This window comes from Dermochelys coriacea, chromosome 15 (assembly GCF_009764565.3).
Source record: "Dermochelys coriacea isolate rDerCor1 chromosome 15, rDerCor1.pri.v4, whole genome shotgun sequence".
Lineage (NCBI taxonomy): Eukaryota > Metazoa > Chordata > Testudines > Dermochelyidae > Dermochelys > Dermochelys coriacea.
Genome location: NC_050082.1, coordinates 13,525,768 through 13,548,836, shown reverse-complemented (window position 1 = coordinate 13,548,836; position 23,069 = coordinate 13,525,768). Strand labels below are relative to the sequence as shown.

Here is a 23,069-nt window from a genome sequence, read left to right as displayed (position 1 = left end):
AGCTGAACCTCGTTTCTTTATCCCGTTAAACAGCCTCAGCGTGGTGCTCTCTGGTTACCATGGCTGTTTGCTAAAGGGTGCTACGGTAGCAGCAAGGGGCTAGCGAGGGGTTCGTAACGCTGATGCTGATCACTGGCTTCCATTGCTGGAGAAAGAGGAGACAATCCTGGGCCTGATTTCTACCCCCCTACCCCCCCCCGACCCCTGGACTTACAACTGGGTAAACCAGGAGAAACTGCACTGAAGTCAGCACAATGAGCCCCGTGTAAAGCGGGTGTCGGCAAGAGAGGATCAGGCCCAGTTTCCCCGGGTGCTGAACTCTGAGTGGCGGGGGGATTCATGCCCCCATGTAGGGGCAAAAACTTGAGCTCAAGGCCCCACTCACCCTACCATGCAGTTGTCAGGAGGGAGGGAGCTAAAACTAGGAGACCAGATTCCTGGGAAGGGAGAAGGCTGGGGGAGACCATCATACCATAATTGTCCAGCCATTTGAATCCTGAACTGGAATTCCAGAGATCATGATATTCATGCTCTTGGTTACATCTGATCTGTGGCCTCGTGCTTGTGCCTTGGGTAATGCTGCTGATGTTTACCAAGGATTGTGCCTGTAAGCAGTTAGAGCAGCCAGTGAACACAGCACTTGGGGTCACAACTGCTCTAAAGAATGTTTCCATTGATCAAAGCACTTCTGGCTCCTTTTCCAAGCAGAGAGGAGCCTCAATTAAAAACCTCTGATGTTACAAACAGCCCCATTCTGATAACGGGTCAAATTGAAACTCTCGATCTGTGCAGCTTCTGATCTTTGGGGTGTTTGAGATTCAGATCCAGAGCAGGATTTTGGGTTTGGGTCCATCTCCAATTTCAATGCAGGTGAAACTACTACATTGTAGCCACTGAGCAAAAGAAAAGTTACTCTGTGCCTGGAGCCTTTTAATAAGTAAATGTTTTAAAACATGACTGTAAACTCATTGGCTCCATTTCACAGCTCCCTCCCTGTGTGTGCGCGCATGTATCTCATTCCACCATGCATAGTACCAGCCAGTGTCCATTGCACAGATCTGGGTAGAGGGAGGAAAGAAGGAGACAGGTTCTTCCCCTGTCCCCAATTCCCAACTCCCTTCCAGAAGTGGAGAACCTGGCAGGCCAGGGAGGGGACCCCAAACACTAGTGCTAGGCGGTGCACACCTCCTTTCAAGTCCTTCCATGAGGAAACCGATTTAACCCATTCCCTATACCCCTGGGTCTCCTCAATTATTATTTTAAAGTGTACATCATTACTGAAGACTCTATTTTAATAAAGGCATCTCCTTTGGCTGCATCTAACTTGGGCACTTGGAGTCCTTGATAACTCCTCTGTAGGAACTTGGTTCCCAGTGGTACCTAAGTGCTGCTGTCTGGGATGTCCATTGTATCTGCAGGTTTAGACACTGTCATTGCGCTAAGGGGAAATAATACCTCAACACAGTGTGTGGTTTTGATGCAAGACTAGACAATTGTATTTAAAAGTCCAATAGTGTGAACTGACTCATCAAAAACTATGAGCAGCATAGAGCTATAAACCTCAGGGAAGCCAGGATTGTTATGATTGAATTGTAACTAGAGCGTTTGCATTACACAATCAAACATCTCTGCATTGTCCCCTTTGCTCATTTGGAGTGAATCACATTTTACTCTGGGATTAGCCCCATTGACTTCAATAGGATTTAGGCAGAATTTGGTCCTCTGTAATTAACCAACAGAACTTGCTTCAGGGGAGAGTTTCTGCAGTAGGGACCCCTGGGTTTGGAGTTACCACCTTAGATCAGACAATTGTTAGCTCTTCTATGACTCCCAAGGAATAACACCCCAGCTCTGTGCTGCTAGTGTTCATGTAGTAAATAGCTAAGAAAAAGTGTAATGCAAAAGAGACTCAAATGCAGAAGGATGAACATTTGGATGATAAAGGTACATATTTTATTGGAAAATAATGTAAATAGTTCAAATACAGTCAGTAAGTGTGAAGAGGACAAAAGAGGTTTAACTCTGCACAGACACAGCGATAGCTGAATGTTTCTGGTTTTATTAATATTGTAACAAGGCTGCATCAGAGGTTAAAGCAGGAAGGATGTTTCCAGGGAATGCAGAGGGGTGAGAGCAGTGGGAACATGGGAGTAACAGTGGGTATCAAAGGGATCACATAAAACAGGAAGCAGTTTTGCTGGAAATCAGCATTATGGTTCCTGGCTCCCCTGGAAAACTCTCTAGTGATTGACACAGGAACTGGCAGAGCCCCCTGGGTTTAGAGGGTTAAGAACACTCTGAGCTCTTCAGGGACTTCTCGAAGTTCTTCCTATCGTGTGTCACCTGGCAGGTATAGGTCTCATGGGTCTTCCACTTTGATGCATCCAGAGACAGGTAACTGCTGGCCATGAACTTGTTGTCACTCTGTTTGGATGGCTTGGTCGTCTCCACTCCAGTGGAGATCTGCTGGCCGTCAGCTTTCCAGGTGACTTGGACTGACCCTGGGTAAAAGCTGCCCAGCAGACACACCAGTGTAGCTTTGCTTTTTGTTTTTATCTCTTCCGAGGATGGAGGGAAGAGGTGCACGGTAGGAGATGCCTTTGGCTGACCTACAAGACAAGGAGATTCAGTGTGGGGATTAAGGAGAATAATTAACATTAGCTGAATTCTAGAAAGTGCCAAAGCAGAAGGAAGGAAACTATTTCAGAGCTAAATAATGTGGGTGTGATCGCCAATTTTCATTCAGCTTGAGTTTTTTTTTTTTTTTCCTATATGACAGTGGAGCTTGGAGTCAAACTATTGCTGTGAATAGTTATGACCAACGTGCATATTCTCAATGACTAATGTTACAATGGGGCTATCTGCATAAGGACTACTTAGAGGGGTAAGAGTTGAGGATGAGGCCCTGACTCAGATCTCAGAGATGCACATGCTGAGAGCTATCAGGGAAAACATCTGGCAGAGGCATTGCACCAAACTCGCATCAATAGCTACATGCTACAGCTGCCAGCTTCCATGCTCCAAGCTGTACACGCTGCTATTAAACACATGCAACTAGTATTTGAAGTCATGACTATCATCTGATTAGTGGTGATCTGTGCCTTGCATCAGTTTCATTGTACCTTGGAGTAATCGCTGAGAACACTTACTTCTTTTTTGCATGGTTGGAGTTACAGAAAATTGAGTGCCCCATCGGTTGAAAAATGCTTCCCTTTCAATTACTGTATCCAACTGTTAGCTCTTTCCTATGCCCTGTACTCCTGGAGCAAGCTCCCAGACGTTGTGGAGATAATTATCTCCACTAGGCTATGCTGAAAGCAACGTTCAAAGCTGCAGACATTGTACTTTTGAGGGATTTTTTTTTTAAAGTTATTTCAAAAAATGTTATAAAACCCACTTTTCAGCTTTTTTCTTCCACTGAGAGTTAATGGGATTTTATCAGTTTTAAATAAAGACGGGAAACTTAAGAGAGAGAGATTGTGATCCAAAGCCCATTGAATTCAATGGAAAGACACTCATTCATTTCAATAGGCTTTGGATCAGGCCCTAGATAACGATCTAGCCAATTAGCAATACTAATTCCATTGTCTTTAGTAGTGTGACTCTGAATTTACACTGGTGTAATTGAGATCCGAATCTAGTCCTAAGTATATAGCACATTTCACAATTCATACCCAAGTCAGTAACTAGATACGTTTTCAAAAAGTGAGTTCAAGTCTTATTTAAAAGACCTATCACTAGCAAGGCAAGAAGAAACAACCCCTTCGCTCCCCCTCCCCCGCGAGAGAGTGCCATTAAAATTCAGAGTTCAGCAAAGCAAATGAAGGCAATTCCAGAGCTTCCCATATAATCTGTTTGATGTCATGTTCTTTGATTATTCCAGTCCAAATTGCTGCTTAAGGGCACAATCCTGCAAATAGGCTAATATATTCTTAGGGAGGCTTCCTCTTTCTAAACATCAAACTTTTAGGAACATTGTTCTGCAGGGTCTTACAGCCTTTAAGCTTCATTTTCTGTTAACCTCAGTAGTTTCCCCCTCTAAAATATTGACAAACTCTTAGGTTTCCCCAAAACCTGTAAGACACAAAATCTGTCTAGCTCTCAAGTCCCTATTGTAGCTGGAAGCCCCAGTGCTATTGCAACCCTTCAGGAAAGTTTCCCTTTCGTTTTAATTAAGGCCTCTTAGTTTAGGCTTTGAGCATTTTGTGTTTGGCTCTATTTCATGTTAGTTCGGCTGTGCAGCCCCATCCCGGGGGGGGGGGGGGACAGGGGGGAAGAGGAGGGGACCCTTTGTAAATAGAACTGTCTAGCAAGGGAGGTCTAGAGTGGGAGACGGAGAGTGAGAAGACCTGGGTGCTATTCCTGACTCTGATACTGATGTGCTGTAAGATCTTGGGCAGGTCACTTCACCTCTACGCTTCACATTCCCCAACTGTGACATAAGGAAGAGTAACCCCTATTGTAAAATACTCTAAGATCCCCCACAAGGCACAATGGGTGAAACCCTGGTCCCTCCACAGTCAATGGCAATATTCCGACTGCTTCAAGGGGGCTGGGATTTCCTGAAATGTACTGCAGGTTTGATTAAATTCTTGTTACTACAGAGAGTCTCTATGTTCCCCTGACTACAAGGATCCAGGTGGCCCAGGCCTGTCACTAATGACTCCTTGCCATATTTCTTCTAAGTACATTTTAATATTGGAGACTGTCAGAAAAGAGCCTAATATGTCTCACCCTCCCCTTGATTTCCCATGAAGCTCCCATAGGGGTCAGTGGGAGATCTTCATGCAGAATAAAGGGAGAATATGTGCCAGGGGTTTCAGCAGGGGAAACCTGCAGCCGCCTGAATTACGATGCCCCCTTTTCTCCCTTTTCCATGCACAATCACTGTTAATGTTAACAATGGAACTCCTGCACTACATTGGGTATTGGTGGAAATCTGAACTAGAATAAGAAAGCAAACGAAGTTTTCGTTTGTCTCAGAAGCTGAGTGGCAGTTTGTCTTGGTGACACAATAGCCTTCTGAAAAACCCAGACCTCCTATATAGAAGCACAGCGTTCCCTTTCTAAATGATTGTATCTGGGGGACGTTTTCCTTCAAAGAAAGGAGGAAAACCAAAAACATTCCTGCTGCATAAACTAGCAGAATTCTAATTGACTGGGTCACAGTTTCCCCCCCCCCACCCCCAACCTTCTGTGACCCAAAAAAACCCAATCAACATCAACATTAGACTTGAAATCAGACGAAGGTTTTTAACCATCAGAGGAGTGAAGTTTTGGAATAACCTTCCAAGGGAAGCAGTGGGGGCAAAAGATCTATCTGGTTTTAAGATTCTACTCGATAAGTTTATGGAGGAGATGGTATGATGGGATAATGGGATTTTGGTAAGTAATTGATCTTTAAATATTCAGGGTAAATAGGCCAAATCCCCTGAGATGGGATATTAGATGGATGGGATCTGATTTACTATAGAAAATTCTTTCCTGGGTATCTGGCTGGTGAATCTTGCCCATGTGCTCAGGGTTTGGCTGATTGCCATGTTTGGGGTCGGGAGGGAGTTTTCCTCCAGGGCAGATTGGAGAGGCCCTGGAGGTTTTTTTGCCTTCCTCTGTAGCATGGGGCATGGTTGACTGGAGGGAGGCTTCTCTGCTCCTTGAAGTTTTGAACCATGATTTGAGGACTTCAATAGCTCAGACATGGGTGAGGTTTTTCATAGGAGTGGTGGGTGACATTCTGTGGCCTGCGCTGTGCAGGAGGTCGGACTAGATGATCAGAGTGGTCCCTTCTGACCTTAGTATCTATGAATCAAACAAACCTAGGGCAAGGAACTTAGAAATTTCACTCATGGGAGAAACTCAATATCCATTTTTAAAAAAGACCAAATCCTTCACTTGTGATGAATTCTGAGGCTAGAACCACAAGCCCCTTCTTAATCAGAGTAAAAGGAAAGAAAACAATTTCAGTATGATTCATTCTACCATCCGGCTTGGAACAAAAAGATGCAAAGTTTTTTTTTAAAAAAAACAAGTAATAAACTAGCTGGACAATAATTATAGAGGAATATTTCAGTTACTTACCAAGGACAGTTAGCTGGGTTCCTCCTCCGAAGACACGTACACAGTGACACGTGGCTGTACAAAAACCTCCGAGCAGAAGGTGACTCCATGGATGTGCTGAATCAGGAATTGTCCAGTTCCTGTTGGATCATATCTGTGATGCCAGAGATCAGGATGATGTTCCTTTTCTCTGAGGAGACTCCTGAGTCCAATGAATGAAATGTTGGTTGGGCATTAGCACAGCAAGGTGCTCCCACATGGACACTGTGTGTAGAATGAGAATGTTGCTACCTCCACCCTAATGGACGTCATCATGGATCCCTTCATGCAGAATAAAGGGAGACTATGTGCCAGAGGTTTCAGTAGGGGAATCCTGGGAAGAACCACACTATAGTTCCAGCATTTGACACTTATCATTGATTGTTGCTGCGTTAGTGTTTCTGGAAGTGTTGTCTTCTGGGGGAAGAACACTTGGACAGAATAACAGAACATTCTGCTCTTCACTGATTCAGAGGACTGATTGCAGATAAGATGGGCTCCTCTGTGGAAAACCTGGAGCACCTATAGACATGAACGCCAAGGGCCAATTCCTGCATTTATATCCCATATAGCTTCACGGATTTCATTTTTTTTTCATGTGCCATCCTTTAGAGGATACAGCAGTTATTAGGTAGGTCAGACTCCTGGGTTTTGCAGAATTGCAACACTTAAAAATGAAGTCAGAGAACCTATGTCAAGCACTGGAGAGCCAGGACAATTGACTACTGAACACAGTATGTTGGAAATGATGTGTGAAAACTGGTACTGCATTCTTATAGTAAGTGATACCCGTTCTCTGTAGTGGTCATTATTGTCTTATGGGAGAAGTTAGGATAACTGTACTATACCTTATCTGATCTGCCTCTTCAGGAGACACCAGGACGGGGGCAGAAGCTACTCCATCCCATATTCACAGAAGATGTTGCTGTGTTGGCCCTTGGCAGTAGGGTGTCTGGTTCAGGATACGTCTGGAGCTGTGAGACAATGACCCAGTGCTCATGGTTTATTTCCCAGGGAATAAAATCTACATCATCCTTGGTTTACGGCCTAGCAGTAGGTTCAATACAGGTTTTCCTGACTGCTGTTGGTAGCTGAAAACCAGTCGGGAACCTCCAAGCTTTTCTGGGACTATCGAGGCTTGGTCTGTCTGGTAAACTTGAATTTGCCAAGCCTTTGTACCAATACAGGCTGGTCATTTAATAATATGGCAGGATACATCAATCTGGAAGCAGCCTGTAGAATTAACTTCAGCCTGTATCTGTATTCTGATCTTTTTGCCAGTTGAACCAGGCACTCTTGCCTTAAAGATGTTGATTTCAAACTCTCAGCATTACAGAGCTCTCCTCTCCCTCCAGAGATTCACAGGGCAGATTCACTTCCTGGTGCCCAGTAGACTGTTCAATTGTGATGCTAACTCCCTCTCTCTCCAGGCATCAGCAATGAAGATCTTAACTGTGATCCCTCTCTCTACTCAGCTGGTTTCATCTGTCCTTCCAGAGCACTGTTCTATCGCTCTGTCTGAAAATGTGAACTTCTTTCTCTCTTTGGTATCTAAAGAGTCCAGCTAAGTGTCATAATTAATGTATGGGAACTGAAAGAAAAACTCATGTATTGACCAGTAAAGTCTACTTTGGGGGGCAATGGTGGCTCCCTCCAGCGCTCTCCCACATGGGGAGGTTTGCAGCCCCTCTGTACAGCAAGCTGGTCTCTAGATGGACTGGGAGCCTCCACCCGGGTCTATGCTGGCTAAACCCTGGGGTGGTTTAGGTGTAAGTCTTTATACAGATGCAGGAGAGCTCAGCTTGCTGTAAAGTGCGCAGGGAAGAATACAGAGGTGGGGCGGTGCGTGCTTTGTGTATTGGAGCACAGCAGGGGTTAGCTCTGATGAAATAATATAGCAACCTCTTTCTCAGACAGCATGTGCCCAGCTCTGCTCTTACCCCAAGACTCTGCAGTGGGATGATAATGAGCGAATCTGTCAGACACTTTTCCCAACTCTGCATTTTAAAGCAAAGCACGGATCTCCAGGCTCCCTAATTAACCGGTGAGGAGAGCTTTTAAAAATACTTCACATCCTTTGACATTCTCCAAGCCAGGAAGTGCTAGCTGAAGATATCCCAGAATGGAGCGCTCTGCGATGTAATAGATAACTGACATCTCATCGCAGTCATGAATCAATTTTTAATAGTCCTGCAGTTCACCTCTAAGGGTGTGACCTATGGCACTGTGCATGCCATAGTGCTGTAGTCGTACTGTAACACAGCCTGTTGTGATGCTCATGTGCTTCCAGCTCTAGAAAACAAGGATGTAGAGACCCCAATGGATGCTACGGGCAAGTTTCAGTCGAGCATAACTCCACTGAATTGAGTGGCATTACGGCCAGTTTACACTGGTATGACTGGAGAATCAGACCTCTGTGGGTGCATGTGAAATCTGAATGTAGCAATGTTGGGGATCTGTAGAAAAACACACGTACGGACTCAGAGGGGAGACAACCCACACCTTCCCCAGGTAGAAGTTCTGGTAAACTCCACGGGGGATTTTTTTAGCTGCTCTCTGGTGGTGTCTGGTCTACTGGAGGACCTGGAGCCCAGGGTCCATAAGCCCCACAGAGCCAGTGGACCAAAAACCCCTCTGCTTTCCAAACCCTAGCTGACAAATCAAGCCAATGGAAGCTAGTTGAAAATGTTTAAACTGGAATTTCCCCTGGAGTGGCACTCATCTGATGGGGAGAGAACAGCACACCTGAGCACTGCATACCTCCCAGGGCATGCCCCAGAAACAGGAAGCCAGCTACAGAACAGAAGACAGAGGGGTATTTACAGAAACTGCAGATAAACTATCCCTCTAGCTGTCTATGTATCGTAGGGGTTTCTATAGCATCTGTCACGATCGTATCAAAGGGTAACATTTTAAAAAGCACCTAAATGACTTGGGAGACGCAATCCCATTTTCAAAAGTGATTTAGACACTTGGGGCCAGATTTTTAAAGGTATTTAGGTGCCTAAAGACGCAGATGGTGCCTAACGGTCATTTATTGCAATACCTTTAAAAATCTCGCCCTTAAGAGCCGCAATCCCATTGACTTAGATCCTAAGGAAGTTTATTGCTACTGAAAATAAACTCCAAAGCTTCATGCAGTTTTTCAATCTATTCATCAGAGTCTTGGGGAGTTCACATTTGCATGGCAAGAGGATCGATGAATAATCATTGAGCAAAGGAAGTTAATCTCTTTTCCAGAGCCCATGCATCAAGAACATTATTTTAAAAAATCAGCACAAACTAATTGGTTCTAGCAGTCAACCCTTTCTGGTGGGCTCTCTCTCTCTCGGATCCCTTCCCTCCTATGCAAGCTCCTGAGAGCGTTGGAGAGCCATTGTCTCCTCTGTGTTCTCTACAGCACCATATACCAGCTTAGTGCTCCGCAAAATAACAATGATCTGGGATAATTATCACTCACGGACAGTTGTGCGTGTTGGGAGGGAGGGACAAACAGGTGCAGAGATGTCAAAAACATGTGTGATGGGGAAGAAAATATCATCCTTCAAAACTCATCTATCGGCCAGCCTCCATTTGTTGTCTTTCCTCCTTATTCCTTTCCATTGGTGGTGGCAGAGCATGAGTGGTCTGCCAGCCATGAGAGGCACATATTGTGAGTGTCAGCTCCCACGCTGCTGTCCTCAAATATCTGGCATACAGAAATGATATCAATTTACACCCTGTAGCACACTGGCCTCCTCAATTATTGTTTTAAAGCTGACATGGCTGTGGGAGAATCAGTGTCCAAGTGACTCTTTTGGCTGGCTGGCCCCGCACTGCTCATGGGTCCATGTTAAACGCTCTCCGTGATTTGAGTTCTCAGGTGTACACACGGTGCAAGCTGCTGTCTGGGAAGGGTGGGACAGACTCCAGGGCGCCCCTCAAAGTATACAGTCTTGCATGCTACTGATTCCCCCCAGCACAACTGATGGGTTTTTAATGGGGGACAAACTGTCTGGACTAGCCAATTAAGACCCAAACTGTGCAACACACCAGAATAATTAAGGACCCTGGTGTTAACACCCCACAGAATCCAGACCATCGCTAATGTTATGATTTATTTGTAAATAAATAATAAAGCATCTGAGGGATTCCAAAGAATTTACACACTTACACAGCTGGTCAAACTGGTCACTCCCTTCCTCTCTGGTTAAAACACAGCAGGTGTCACACAGGGGCCAGCAGGACTAGTTTAATTCAGGCAGATTTCCATGTACGGCTGAACCTGTGGGGAGGGCCGGTTGGGTGGGTAGAGAGCTGTTACCCAGGTTGGTGTTGGCAGAATATTAAAGGCCACTCTTCCAAAGAGCGGTTTGCGTCTCTACTGACCAGAAGTAGCTAGGAGGTCTGTTTGCAGCCTATCCCAGGGAACCGCCTGCAGCAGTGTGGTGCCCCTCATTCTATGGGCCAGATTTGGACACTTTTTTGTTCCCATGAGTCCTGAGCTGTTCAGCCAATAGCCCATTGACTCCAGTGAGGCTTCTTGAAGAATGACTAATGCTCAGGGAGAAGACAGGAGCCGGAATCTGCCCCATGAGAGAACAGAGGGTGACTCAATACTAACTCACAGAGCGGACTGCTCTCTGCAGGGCTAGTGACCCAGCTGAGCATTGACCCAGCTGAGCCCTACTGGTCTGTTGGGAGCTGCCAGGATCCCAGCATAAACAGGGCTGGCTGCAGACCCAAGGGGGTTGCATTACGCTCTCATGCAGCCCACTATCACCCTGTGATTCCCTAACAAAATGTGTGCTCTGGAGAGAGATTTGTGCAGCAGCAATTGTCACACCTCCCAGAAGTCTGGCTGAGAGCCTGAGTGACCAGTCTTGGGGGAGAACAGTCACAGCTTGGGTAATGATACCTCTGTGACTTGGGTAATGATCCCTCTTCCCCCATCCCTGATCTCCATGACATTACATGTTACTTAGCGTCACTTCTTATTAGCTTGTCTGAAACCCCAAAGCCAATGAGATCCCTACTAAAAAGAAAACCATATTGGCTGATAAAAGGTAAGTTTATTTTATTGGAAGAGAAGGTGAATATTGCAATTAATACACAAGGTGTAAAAGGGATGGAAGAAGTTAAACTCTTCACAGATACAGCAATACTTGAATGTTTCTGGATTTATTAATATCCTAACAATGCTGCATCAGAGGCTAAAGCAGGAAGGACACTTCCAGGGAATGCAGAGGGATAAGAGCAGAGGGGACATGGGAATAAAGACAGGTGTCATATGGATTGGTAAAATCCCCCACCTAAAACAGGAAGCAGATTTACTGGAAATCAGCACTATAGCTGTGCTACAGGTAGATTCTGGCTCCTCTGGGGACCTCCTCCAGACTGACACGGGAGCCGGCTGAGCCCCCTGTGGTCAGAAGGCTAAGAACACTCTGAGCTCTTCAGGGACTTCTCGAAGTTCTTCCCATCGTGTGTCACCTGGCAGGTGTAGGTGTCATGGGTCTTCCACTTTGATGCATCCAGAGACAGGTAACTGCTGGCCATGAACTTGTTGTCACTCTGTTTGGATGGCTTGGCCGTCTCCACTCCAGTGGAGATCTGCTGGCCGTCAGCTTTCCAGGTGACTTGGACTGACCCTGGATAAAAGCTGCCCAGCAGACACACCAGTGTGGCTTTGTTCTTTGTTTTTATCTCTTCCGAGGATGGAGGGAAGAGGTGCACGGTAGGAGATGCCTTTGGCTGACCTACAAGACAAGGAGATTCAGTGTTAGAATACTCAAATCCAGAGACTGCCAGTACAGAATGTAAGAAATTCCAGATCTCTGCCGTGTAACAAATCCAACCTCTCACAAGCACTGTGGGCAAGTTAATGATCTGAGATGCAAGATGTTCTTTTGGTTAAGGCACAGGACTGGGAATGTGGATGTTTGGGGACCAATCCTCTGTACAGGACGTTTGGGGTCCTTTCTTTATGAACTAGTTAAGAACTGTGTATAGCTCATACACCTGTAACAGCAACTGACTACAAATGAGAGTTTTCGGTGGGGAGGGTGTGAGGAATACAGTGTTAGTGCAAACGAGAAAAATAATTTTATACGAAAGTGACTAAACCATTAGGTTCCAATCTGTATGCACTGAACTGCTATAGGAAGCCATTTCATTCTGCCTTGTGCTTCATTTTAGGAATATAAAGCATTAAACCAGCATCTAAGTATCTTCCTTGGACTACATTCTGTGTATTATTTTGGGAATATTTCTTAGGGTCTAAGCTTAAACTTTAACTTGTCTGTCCAGGTCTTGGAGGCTGCTTCACTAGAGACACAGAGGAAACGGGGGTAATCCACATTTTTTTTTCTACTGGAAAAAATATTCGATAATTACAAAGAAATAACTAGGATCCAAAACATAGGACAGGAGAGCTACATGCATTAAATAGTGTTTTATAGAAAGTCGTGTAAAATTCTGTACAGTTTTGAGAGATATGGGGGGAGTTTGTTTGTGAACCATCCTATGGAATTCCATAGCAGGGATAAATTCTCTATTCTGCCAAGTGGGTCAATAAACCCATTGTTGAATCATCATTGACAGTCTGGGTCGGTAGGTCTCTCTGCTAAGGGTCAGATCTTCTGATTAACACCTGGGTGACAAACAATCTCCTACCACACCCTGGTTGCCTGTTCCTGTTGCTGAACAGCCTAGTTACCAAGCAAGCTTGTTTTCAGCAGCTGTAAAGTACAGAGTCATTTATGGGACCAATCCCTGCTACAGGGCCCAATCCAGTGTGCATCTGAGTGTTTTGCTAGATTGGGACTCAAGACAAGAGGAAAAGGGACCTTGCAAAATATCACAATGAGGGTTGATTTCATGATGGGGGCAGAATAGATTTCCCCTAGCCTGGTGCTGTGCTGTGTAACTGCATAGAGACAGGGGGACAATGAAGGCACTACCTGCTTAAGAAGGGATGCAAAAGTTTGGGGAATTTTTAACCTCTTAGTAATATTTATGCAGCAGCCTTGGCGCTGGGGCCAAATTGGGATGCCCGTCCTTGGGCCAGGTTGCACCTTACTCCTCAGGCGGTCGATCCCATTACATTAGTGGGACTGTATGAAAAGCAATGTGCTACTTGGCATGAGTAGGGCTACCGCAGTCTGGTCCCTAATTATTTCACGCTTTATATAGGTCAAAGCAACCAACAATGGTACTTGAGCTAATAATGTCAGCCCTGACTTACTGAGCCCTGGCTAAGCCAGGTCCATCAGGTCCCCAAGGCTGTTCTGTAACTGAGGCTGGCTGGTCCAGCCAGCATCCTGATCTCTGAGCTGGCAGAATCCAGCCTCTACAAAGCCACCTAGTCTTTCAGATTGGCCAGCAACCTCGTTAGTGTGCTCCAGTCTTGAGGGACACAATTAGTGCAACCTCTTTAAAGCCCTCTCTCCCTGCAGGCTGCTCCAACCCCATCACGTTTAACTAACATCTTGCATAACTAAAAGTTTTGGGTGGGTTTGGGTTGCATTTCCAAGCTGAAATCCAGTGGTAGCTATAGTCATCCAAGGTACTCCTGACACTGAAGATCCGTTCCATTGTAAGTCAGTCAGTGCAATTAGACTCACTCAGGGTAAGTGTAAATCAGTGTAGTCCATTGCTGGCAAGGAAGCTACATGGATTTACACCATATGAGGAGCTGGCCTTCTATTTTTAAAATTTGATCAGTCACTTGTCTAGCTGTAAATGAGCAATGTGACAAATAGGGCTGGTTGAAAATGACCCATCAAAACTATTTTCAGTGGAAAATTGGTTTTCAACTGAAAAATTTTTGTAGGAAGTGCCTGCTTGCCTTTGGGGAAAAAAAATCTTTTTTTGGTTGAAAATCCCAAAATGGAAAAAATTTAAATCAATAGCTTAAGTATTTTCTGTTTTCAGCTGAAAATGGTTGCTTGGAATTTTGGGCCCATTGAGATGAAAATGACTTTTTTGTTTTGCCTTTCCTGAAATTATTCACAGAAGAAAAGCATATTTTCTGCCCGGCTCTCATTCCTAGGCATTTCCTTCCAACAGCCCCCGACAAATCCCATTTTAAATCACCAGGGAGCAAGGATTTTTATAGACCATGAGATGTCATGGGATAGGACACCTGTCTGCAGGAGCCTGGGGTGAGTGTTGCTGGAGCTCTATTGCGGACAATGGAGCTGGGGCAGTGTACGGCACCTGAGAAGCTGGACCCGGGATTTCTTTGATACACTGACTAGCACCCGGTGCTAATGAGAAATAGTTCAAACCTTAAAGAAAAAAGAGGGAAATGTTTTCCTGAAGGGGCTAAAACTAGGTCATCGTAACTGGGGACCAGTGGCAGAATCTCAATAGGTTTCCTGGGCAAATTCAAACTTCTCTTCAGTGGGGAAAAGAAAAGAAAATCCAACATGGGCCATGTACACCTGCTATGACTATCCAGAGAGACTAAACGTTATTCCCAACACAGTGTAAAGGTCCACATATAAAGTGACAGGAGTCCCGCGCCCAGCATGAAGACAAAGAAAGCAGGGGAAAAAAAAACATGGAAAACGTACAATACAGCCAGGAGAAGGAAAGTTTGTGAGTAATTCAGTGACTTACCAAGGACGGTCAGCTGGGTTCCTCCACCGAAGATCCACCACAGTGACACACGGCTGTACAAAAACCTGTCCCAGTCGATGGCAGGGAGAGGTCGCCACCACTGCCCAGGAAGGGGAAAAAGAGGTGCGGGGCAATTTCCACTGGCACCCCATGGGAGTGCAGGTTTATCCTTTCCGGAGAAACTCATCGTACAGTCGGAGGAGTGAAGGTCCACTGGGAAGTGAAGCAAGGTGTTTTCCTTGGGAGAACTCGCAATAAGACCAAATCCTGGTCCCCGCAGACAGCCCATATAAGAGAGCAGAAGATGGGCTTGTCATTAAGGCACTGGAGTGGGAGTCAGGAAAGCGGGGTTCATGTCCTGGCTCTGCCATTGACTTTGTATCGTTGGGCAAGTCACGTCATCTCTGTGCCTCCATTCCCCATCTGTAAAATGGGGGCAGCACTTCCGTGCCTCCCAGGGTGGTGTAAGGATAAGTTCTGTCGTGTCTCAGAGATGCTCAGGCACTGCAGTGATGGGGGTGTAAAGGTACCTAGAGAGAACCAAAGGAACTCTGTGCTCTGCTACCACCCTGGGTTCCACCACTACAGCGCTCCCCCAACCCCTGCACCGGCTGTGGATCTGCATGCGTGTCTGTGCTGCTGTACCTGGAGCCCATGGAGAACAGATCTGGGTGCTGGAGGGCATGTACACAACTGGATTGCGTGTTGGTCCCTCCACTGCTATTTGGCCATGACAGACCAATACTGGGCCAGATTCATCACTGGTGCCATTGTATTGATTTCAGTGGAATTACGTCGGGGAAAGAATGAGGCGCACAAGCTGTTGTGTATGTTACGGATACGATAACCGTACTTAGAAAGCATGTTTCCGAAACCCCACATGTCTGGGAGCACCAGCATCTTTCTAGACATAATTAATGTACAGCATGTCCTGGTGACCCACCAATAAGCATCAGCGAAGAGGCTGATCAGACATGCCAGGGGCTGCACACGGGTGGATTGGATGTGATCCAAACTACGTGCTGTCCTCGTCTACTCTCTGAATAGCGTAGCCTCTCTGCACCTGTCAGTGAGAAGCTAAGATGTCCCCTCCCCCATTGTCCTAACTTACCTGATCAGCATCTTCAGATCGTCCATGGGGCCAGGGGGTCGCTCTGACTCACTGGGCACAGCCCTTCCGCCAGAAGCTGCGTCATGACATCCTGTGTTCGCTCTCAGCTGAGCCACACAGGGGCCTGGTGAAGTCTTCACATTGGACATGCCTGAGGAAGGGCTCAAGATCCATGTGCCATGAAACCAATCACCATCACGCTCTGTCTGAACCCCAGCAGTGGGTCAGGTGCAGGCATTGCTGGAAGCCCAGAGTCAAGCGAGATGCTCAGAACCTTTGGTGCTTGTAAAAGCCGTGTCCATCGCACAGCTGGCATATGCTGGAAAATGCCCCAGATCCTGTTGGTACCAATACAAGGCCATGCTGGTATCCGCCGTGTGCAGCAGAGATCAGCACTTTCCTCATGGGAGCCCCCAGTTGCCTTTAGAAATTAACGCATTGCCCCCAACGACAGCCATTTGCTCTGTATTTCCCAGCTGTTCTCAGCAGTAAATCCCGGCGCTGTTTCCCTGGACAGAGCTGCCATGAGACTCTCACCATTGCTGGGCTATTCCCTCCCCCTGACCTTAGGAGAACCGCTCTGGTGCCTGCTGCCCAGCAGAGTGTGGGCGTGTGGTGCTCCTCTCGCCAAAGGCAGGGCCAGTAAACATCTAGGCTGTAAGCTGTGTCCATGCTCAGCTGGTTTCTTATGAATTAAACCAGGGCCCTGGACCCTCCCTCTCACTGTAAATATGAACCCCCCCTTAGCGCCTGGGGTGTGTCCGCTCAGCACGGCCAGGGGAGTGAATGGTACCAGCCTAATTTTCTCATTAATGGGCCATAGTTGAAGCCAAGGAGGATCATGTGCTGTGTTTGACACACTAACAGGCACTTACTGAAGTTGGTGGGGAAGCTCCTGTGAATTCAGTGGCTCAGGCTCAGACCCTGCGAGAATTCCCTGGGTAGTGGAGGGCAGGCCTGAGCCACCAGCAAAAGTGCTCAAGTCCCATTGTCAAAGTGACTTAAGCACTTTGGGCTGGAGTGTTTAAAGGTATTTAAGCACCTATATGTACAGGATGGCACCTAACGGGATTTTCAAAAGCACCTAGATGCCAAACGCCCATTCATTTCAATGCCTTTTAAATCTGGCCCTTACACTTCTAAATCCTTTTGACTTTCAGTTGAACTTAGACTTCTAATGGAGTTAGTCACTTTTGAAAACACCCTAAATACTTCATGTAATTTGTCAGTCCATTCATCGGTCTATTGTAGCTTACATTTGCAAGGCGACAGGACCAGCTAATAAACATTGAGCAAAGGAAGTTAAACTCTTTTTCCAGAGCCTTTTTGTCAATGAAGTAGTGTTAAAATCAGTGCATGCTCTGAATTAGAGTAGCGAACTCCATGGCACATGCTCGTTCTCCCTCTCATATACGCGTTCTGTGTGAGCTCCTGAAAACTTCTGAGAGCCATTGTCTCCTCTGTGTACTGCACACTCTTGGTGCTCCACAAATCATAACCTGGAATTCTTACCCCCACACCATGTACAGACATGTTTGTGTAGGGGGGAATGGTGGGACAGTTGGTCTGGGGACATTAAAAATACTTTGTGAAGTTTAAGAAACCTTCATTCTTTCAAACTCATTCATATCGCAACCTCCCTCTGCTCCCTTTCCACTTAACCTCTTCTGTAGGAGGTGGCAGTGCATGACTGGCCATCCATCCATCCATGTCACTCATATTCTGAGTGGTGACAGCACAGTGGTATCTGACAAATAAGTGGCATATGTGATACAAATGTATCCCTTTACCTCCCTGGCCCCAGGACTGTCGGAGAATCAGGGTCCTCTTTGGCTGGGTGGCCCAGCATGGCTCAGGGTCCATGATAAATGTCTTCATGATGCAAATTCCCAGCTACACAAGGTGCATGCTGCTGTCTGGGAAGGGTGGGACAGACCCCAGAGCTCCCCTCAGAGTATCCAGTCTCACATGAAACTGATTCCCCAGGACAACTATGGGGTAATTAATGGGACACAAACTGTCTGCTCTGGCCTGTCAAGGCCCAAATTGTGCAGCAGCCCAGAAGTAACACAGGCCTGAGTGATTCCAGAGAATCCACATCATCAGTAATGTTTTGATTTCATTTGAAAAGCACCTTGAATCTGAAGGCTCCCAAAGCACTTTACTCATTTACACAGTTGGTCAAACTGCACATAAGTCACTGCCTTCCCCTCTGGCTGAAACACAGCAAGTGCGCCACAGTGGCCAGCAGCACGAGTTTAATTTAGGCAGATTTCCATGTACAGCTGACCCTGCTGGGAGGGCAGGTTGGGTGCATAGGGAGCTGTCCCCGAAGTTGGTATTTAATATCCTGCCAAATGCAACTCTTCCAAGAAGGTCCTTTGTGTCTCTACTGACCAGATAGCTAGGAGGTCTGTTTGCAGCCTATCCCAGGGAACAGCCTGCAGCAGTGTGGTGCCCCTCACTCTATGGGCCAGATTTGGACACTTTTGTTCCCATGAGTCCCGAGCTGTTCAGCCAATAGCCCATTGACTCCAATGAGGCTTCTTGAAGAATGACTAATGCTCAGGGAGAAAACGGGAGCCGGAATCTGCCCCATGAGAGAACAGAGGGTGACTCAATACTCACTCTCAGAACAAACTGCTCTCTGCAAGGCTAGTGAGCCAGCCTAGCCCTGCTGGTCTGTTGGGAGCTGCCAGGATCCAAGCACAAGCAGGGCTGGCTGCAGACCCACAGGGGTTTGCATTATGCTCTCATGCAGCCCACTATCACCCAGAGAATCCCTTACACAACGTGTGCTCTGGAGAGAGATTTGTGCAGCAGCAATTGTCACACCTCCCAGAAGTCTGGCTGAGAGCCAGAGTGACCGGTGTTAGGGGATAATAGTCACATCTTGGGTAATGATCTCTCTGTGACATCTCTACCCCTCCCCTGATCTCCATGACATCACACGTCACTTCTCCCTTAGCTTGTCCGAAAGCCAGAGATCTTTACTAAAAAGAACCATATTGGCTGATAAAAGGTAAGTTTATTTTATCGGAAGATGAGGTGAATATTGCAATTAATACACAAGGTGTAAAAGGGACAGAAGAAGTTAAAATCTTCACAGTGGCAGTGATCGTTGAAAGTTTCCGATTTTATTAATATCATAACAAGGCTGCATCAGAGACTAAAGCAGGAAGAACATTTCCAGGGAATGCAGAGGGGTGAGAGCAGTGGGAACATAGGAATAAAGACGGGTGTCATAAAATCCCCCACCTAAAAGAGGAAGCAGATTTGCTGGAAATCAGCACTATAGCAATGCTACAGACAGATCTCGGCTCCTCTAGGAACCTCCCTATAGACTGACACAGGAACTGGCCAAGCTCCCTGTGGTCAGAGGGCTAAGAACACTCTGAGCTCTTCAGGGACTTCTCGAAGTTCTTCCCATCATGTGTCACCTGGCATGTGTAGGTGTCATGGGTCTTCCACTTTGATGCATCCAGAGACAGGTAACTGCTGGCCATGAACTTGTTGTCACTCTGTTTGGATGGCTTGGTTGTCTCCACTCCAGTGGAGATCTGCTGGCCGTCAGCTTTCCAGGTGATTTGGACTGACCCTGGATAAAAGCTGCCCAGCAGACACACCAGTGTGGCTTTGCTCTTTGTTTTTATCTCTTCCGAGGATGGAGGGAAGAGGTGCATGGTAGGAGACGCCTTTGGCTGACCTACAAGACAAGGAGATTCAGTGTTAGAAAACCCAAATCCAGAGACTGCCAGTACAGAATGTAAGAAATTCCAGATCTCTGCCGTGTAACAAATCCAACCTCTCACAAGTGCCATGGGCAGGGTAATGATCTGAGATGTAAGATGTTCTTGTGGTTAAGGCACAGGACTGGGAATCAGGGACCTAATCCTTGGTCTGTCATATGCTTCCTGAGTGAACCTGGCCTAGTTAGTAACTGTCCCTATGCCTGTAAAAGGGGCTATCACTTTACTCATTCTTTTTGTCCCTTGAATCATTGAAGGCTTGATCCCATATTCCTCCTGCACGGGTATCTCCTACTGACTTCAAATAACAACTTGGGGCCTGCAAGGGGTACAGTGTTGGTGCTAAAGGGAAAAAAAATCAATTAGTGTGAAAGTGAGTAGAGAATTGCATTGCAATCTGTATGCATTGGACTTCTAACAAGAGCCATTCAGAAAGGAATGCTGCAGCTGATTCTGTATTGTGCTTTCTTTTAGAAATCTAAAGCAGTTTTCTAAAGATTTTGGACTATGTTGTACTTATTAGTTTAAGGATATTTCTTAAGGTCTAAGCTTTGCTTAGAGTTTAATATGTGTGGTTAGGGCATTGGAAGCCACTTCAGTGCTCAGAGAGCAATCCAGGGTAACCCACGTTTTCCTTTTATGAAATAATCCCATAAAATGTAATTAAAAAGCAAGCAACATGATCCAAAGAATGGGGCAGAGAGCTAGACAAGTTTAAGAGTGTTTCATATAAAGTACCATAAAATTCTATGGAGTTCTAAAAGAAAAAGATTTTTTTTTTTTAACCATCCTATGGTATTCTATGGTAAGAATAAAGTCTATATCTTAAATTCTGCAAGATGGGTCAATAAACCTATTAAGCAGTTATCATCGTCTGTCACATTCTGCAGGCCTTTTTACTAAGGGACCGCAGGTTTGAATAAGACCTCAATGGGAAATAACCTCCTAACTCCTCCTGTGATATGCCGGCTGCTGAAGAGCAGCCTTGTTACCAAGCTGGCTTGTTGCTGAAATATTTTCAGAAGCTCGTAATGTACAGACTCCTATATGGGATGAATCCCAGCCAAAGGACTCGAGCCAGTATGTGTCTAAGTGCGTTGCTGGATCAGGGTCCAAGAGGAGCAAAAGGGACATTGCAAAATATCACGGTATTGGTTGATGTCAGGGTGGGTACAGAGTAGAGTCCCCTGCGCCCTTGCACGATGTTGTGCTATGTTACTGCATGGAGCTATGGAGACAATAAGGGACCTCCTGGCTTAGGAATGGACACACAATGTTTTCTGGAATTTTTAACCCCCTAGTAAAAGGCACCTGCCTTCTAACTGGGGCCAAACTGAGAAACTCTTCCTCATTTCAGGTAGCGCTTTACTCCACAAGGGGTTGGTCCCACTGACGTCAGTGGGCCTGTTTGAAGAGCAAGGTGCTACTCAACACAAGTAGCCTCAGTGCAGCCTGTGGGCTGTAGTTATTTCACGCTTTACACAGGTCAAAGTGACAAACAATGTTGTCTGAGTTAGCCCTGATTTACTGAGTCCTGGCTAGCCGAGATCTATCTGCTCCTCAAGGTTTTACTGTTCCTGAAGCCTGCTGGCACAGCCAGCATCCTGATCATTGAGCTCTGAGCTTGGCAGCCTGAGAATGCAGCTTCTAGGACGCCGTCCCGACTGGCCAGCAACCTCGTTAATGTGCTAAAGGCTTGAGAGAGGCAGTTAGTGCAGCCTCTTTCAAGCCCTCTCCCCCTACAGGCAGCTCCAACCCCACCCCATTTATCTGTAGCCCTTCATATTTCAAAGGTGTTGGGTGTCCTTCAGCACCTGCAGAAAATCAGGTTTCAGTGGTATTTCCAAACTGAAGTCCATGATAGCTACAGCCATCCAAAGTACAATGGAACTGATCCTCCAGGTCAGGATTAAGTCAGTCAGTGCAATTACACTCACTCAGTGTAAGTGTAAATCAGTGTAGTTCCATGTTGTCAACGGACTGTGTTCATTTAAACTACCTCAGAATCTGTTCTTATATTTTTAAAATTACATTGATCTCATAACTTGCTCAAAATTAGTAATTCTACAGCTAGGGCTGTCAAAAATGACCAATCAAATCTCTTGTCAGTGGAAAAACTGGGTTTTCATCTCAATGGAAATTTTTGCAGAATGTGTCTGAGGTTGAAAAATTTCTTGTTGGCAATGTAAAAACTCAGAACCAAAAGGTTTCTGTAAATATCTGGGGGGTTTCTTTTTCACCCAATAATTACTGAAAAGAGTGTTTTTGTTTTTGTTAAATTTTTTTCCTAAAAAGTCAATTTTCTGCTGAGAATTTAGACAAAAAGAATGGTTTTCATTTTTTGTTGAAGTTTTCCAGAAATTGAAACCCCATTTTGTGACTAACTCTTGCCAAAATGAAAAGTCTTCAAACTACTCCAGAAGGTCAGATTTCAAATGACAAAAGACGTATTATTTTTGTCTCACATTACATTTCAAGGGGTTGTACATCTATTTCAAGGAGGCTTGGGTGTGTTTTGGTGGAGATCTATTGAAAATAAAGGGACTATGTCGTTTTACCCGGGCTGAGAATTTGGCCCTTGGTTTCTTTCTCATATTGGAAAAACCCAGTATGCATAAGGAATGTCTAGTCCATTAAAACAAAAAACAAGATAGAAAATATTTTCTTTTAAGATGCTAACACCAGTTATTTAAAAATTGGGACCCAGCAGCAAAATCTGGGTAGGTTTCATGGGCCAATTTAGAAACCTGTTCATTGGGAAAAAATAAGAAAAATCCAGCATGGGACATCTACACCCTGTTCTGAGTCCGGACGGGCTAAACACTGTTCTCAACACTATATGAAGGTCTGAGCGTACAGTAAGAGGAGACCCAAGCCTGGATCAAAGGCAGAAAAGGAGGAAAAAATCATGGAAACATTGCAGTATTGGCACTGAGAAGGAAAGCAGGTGAGTAATTCAGTGACTTACCAAGGACGGTCAGCTGGGTTCCTCCACCGAAGACAAACCACAGTGACACAAGGCTGTACAAAAACCAGTCATGTTCAATGGCAGGGAGAGGTTGCCACCACTGCATGTGTGGAGAAAATAGACGCGGGACAACAACTGCTGGATCTCCTTGAGGGCGAAGGTTCATCTTTTCTGGAGAAGCTCATAGTACAATTGATTGATTTGAATGAAGATCCATTGGGAGGTGAAGCAATGGAATATTCCTTGGGAGAGCTGACATGGGGCCAAATCCTGGTCCCAGCATGCAGCCCACGTAAGAGAGCAGAGGATGGCTTTGTACTTAAGGCACTGGAGTGGGAGTCAGAAGATGGTTTCAAGTCCTGGTTCTACCATAGACTGACTTTGTGCCCTAGGGCAAGTCACGTCATCTCTTGTACCTTAGTTCCCCATATGTAAAATGGGGATAGTACTTCTCTATTTCACAGGGGTGTTGTAAGGATAAATTCTTTTAGGGCTGTGAGATGCTCAGGTATGACAGTGATACAGGTCATAAACTTGCCTA

General features: G+C 45.7%; 1 protein-coding gene and 2 gene segments (V, D, J or C); all 3 read right to left on the bottom strand.

Annotated features, from left to right (window-relative positions):
• Nucleotides 1–1,930: 1,930 nt before the first annotated feature.
• LOC119843833 lies at nucleotides 1,931–6,905 on the bottom strand. The segment is given in 3 exon segments: nucleotides 1,931–2,609; nucleotides 6,079–6,197; nucleotides 6,886–6,905. Coding segments are annotated over 3 exon segments (462 nt in total).
• A 4,231-nt stretch (nucleotides 6,906–11,136) lies between these two features.
• LOC119843931 lies at nucleotides 11,137–15,225 on the bottom strand. The segment is given in 2 exon segments: nucleotides 11,137–11,834; nucleotides 14,701–15,225. Coding segments are annotated over 2 exon segments (612 nt in total).
• A 3,701-nt stretch (nucleotides 15,226–18,926) lies between these two features.
• The window catches only part of LOC119843929 (immunoglobulin lambda-1 light chain-like), a 258,916-nt gene continuing 254,773 nt past the window's right edge, over nucleotides 18,927–23,069 (bottom strand). For 6 of the 9 annotated variants that reach the window (XM_043497739.1, XM_043497755.1, XM_043497753.1 and 3 more), the window contains exon 4: nucleotides 18,927–19,517. In XM_043497739.1, coding sequence (XP_043353674.1) covers nucleotides 19,195–19,517 — 323 coding nt within the window. In that variant the 3' untranslated portion in view covers nucleotides 18,927–19,194. Of the gene's footprint in view, nucleotides 19,518–22,528; nucleotides 22,567–23,069 lie in introns of all 9 variants that reach the window. The other 3 variants (XM_043497743.1, XM_043497735.1, XM_043497752.1) reach the window with 2 other exon arrangements.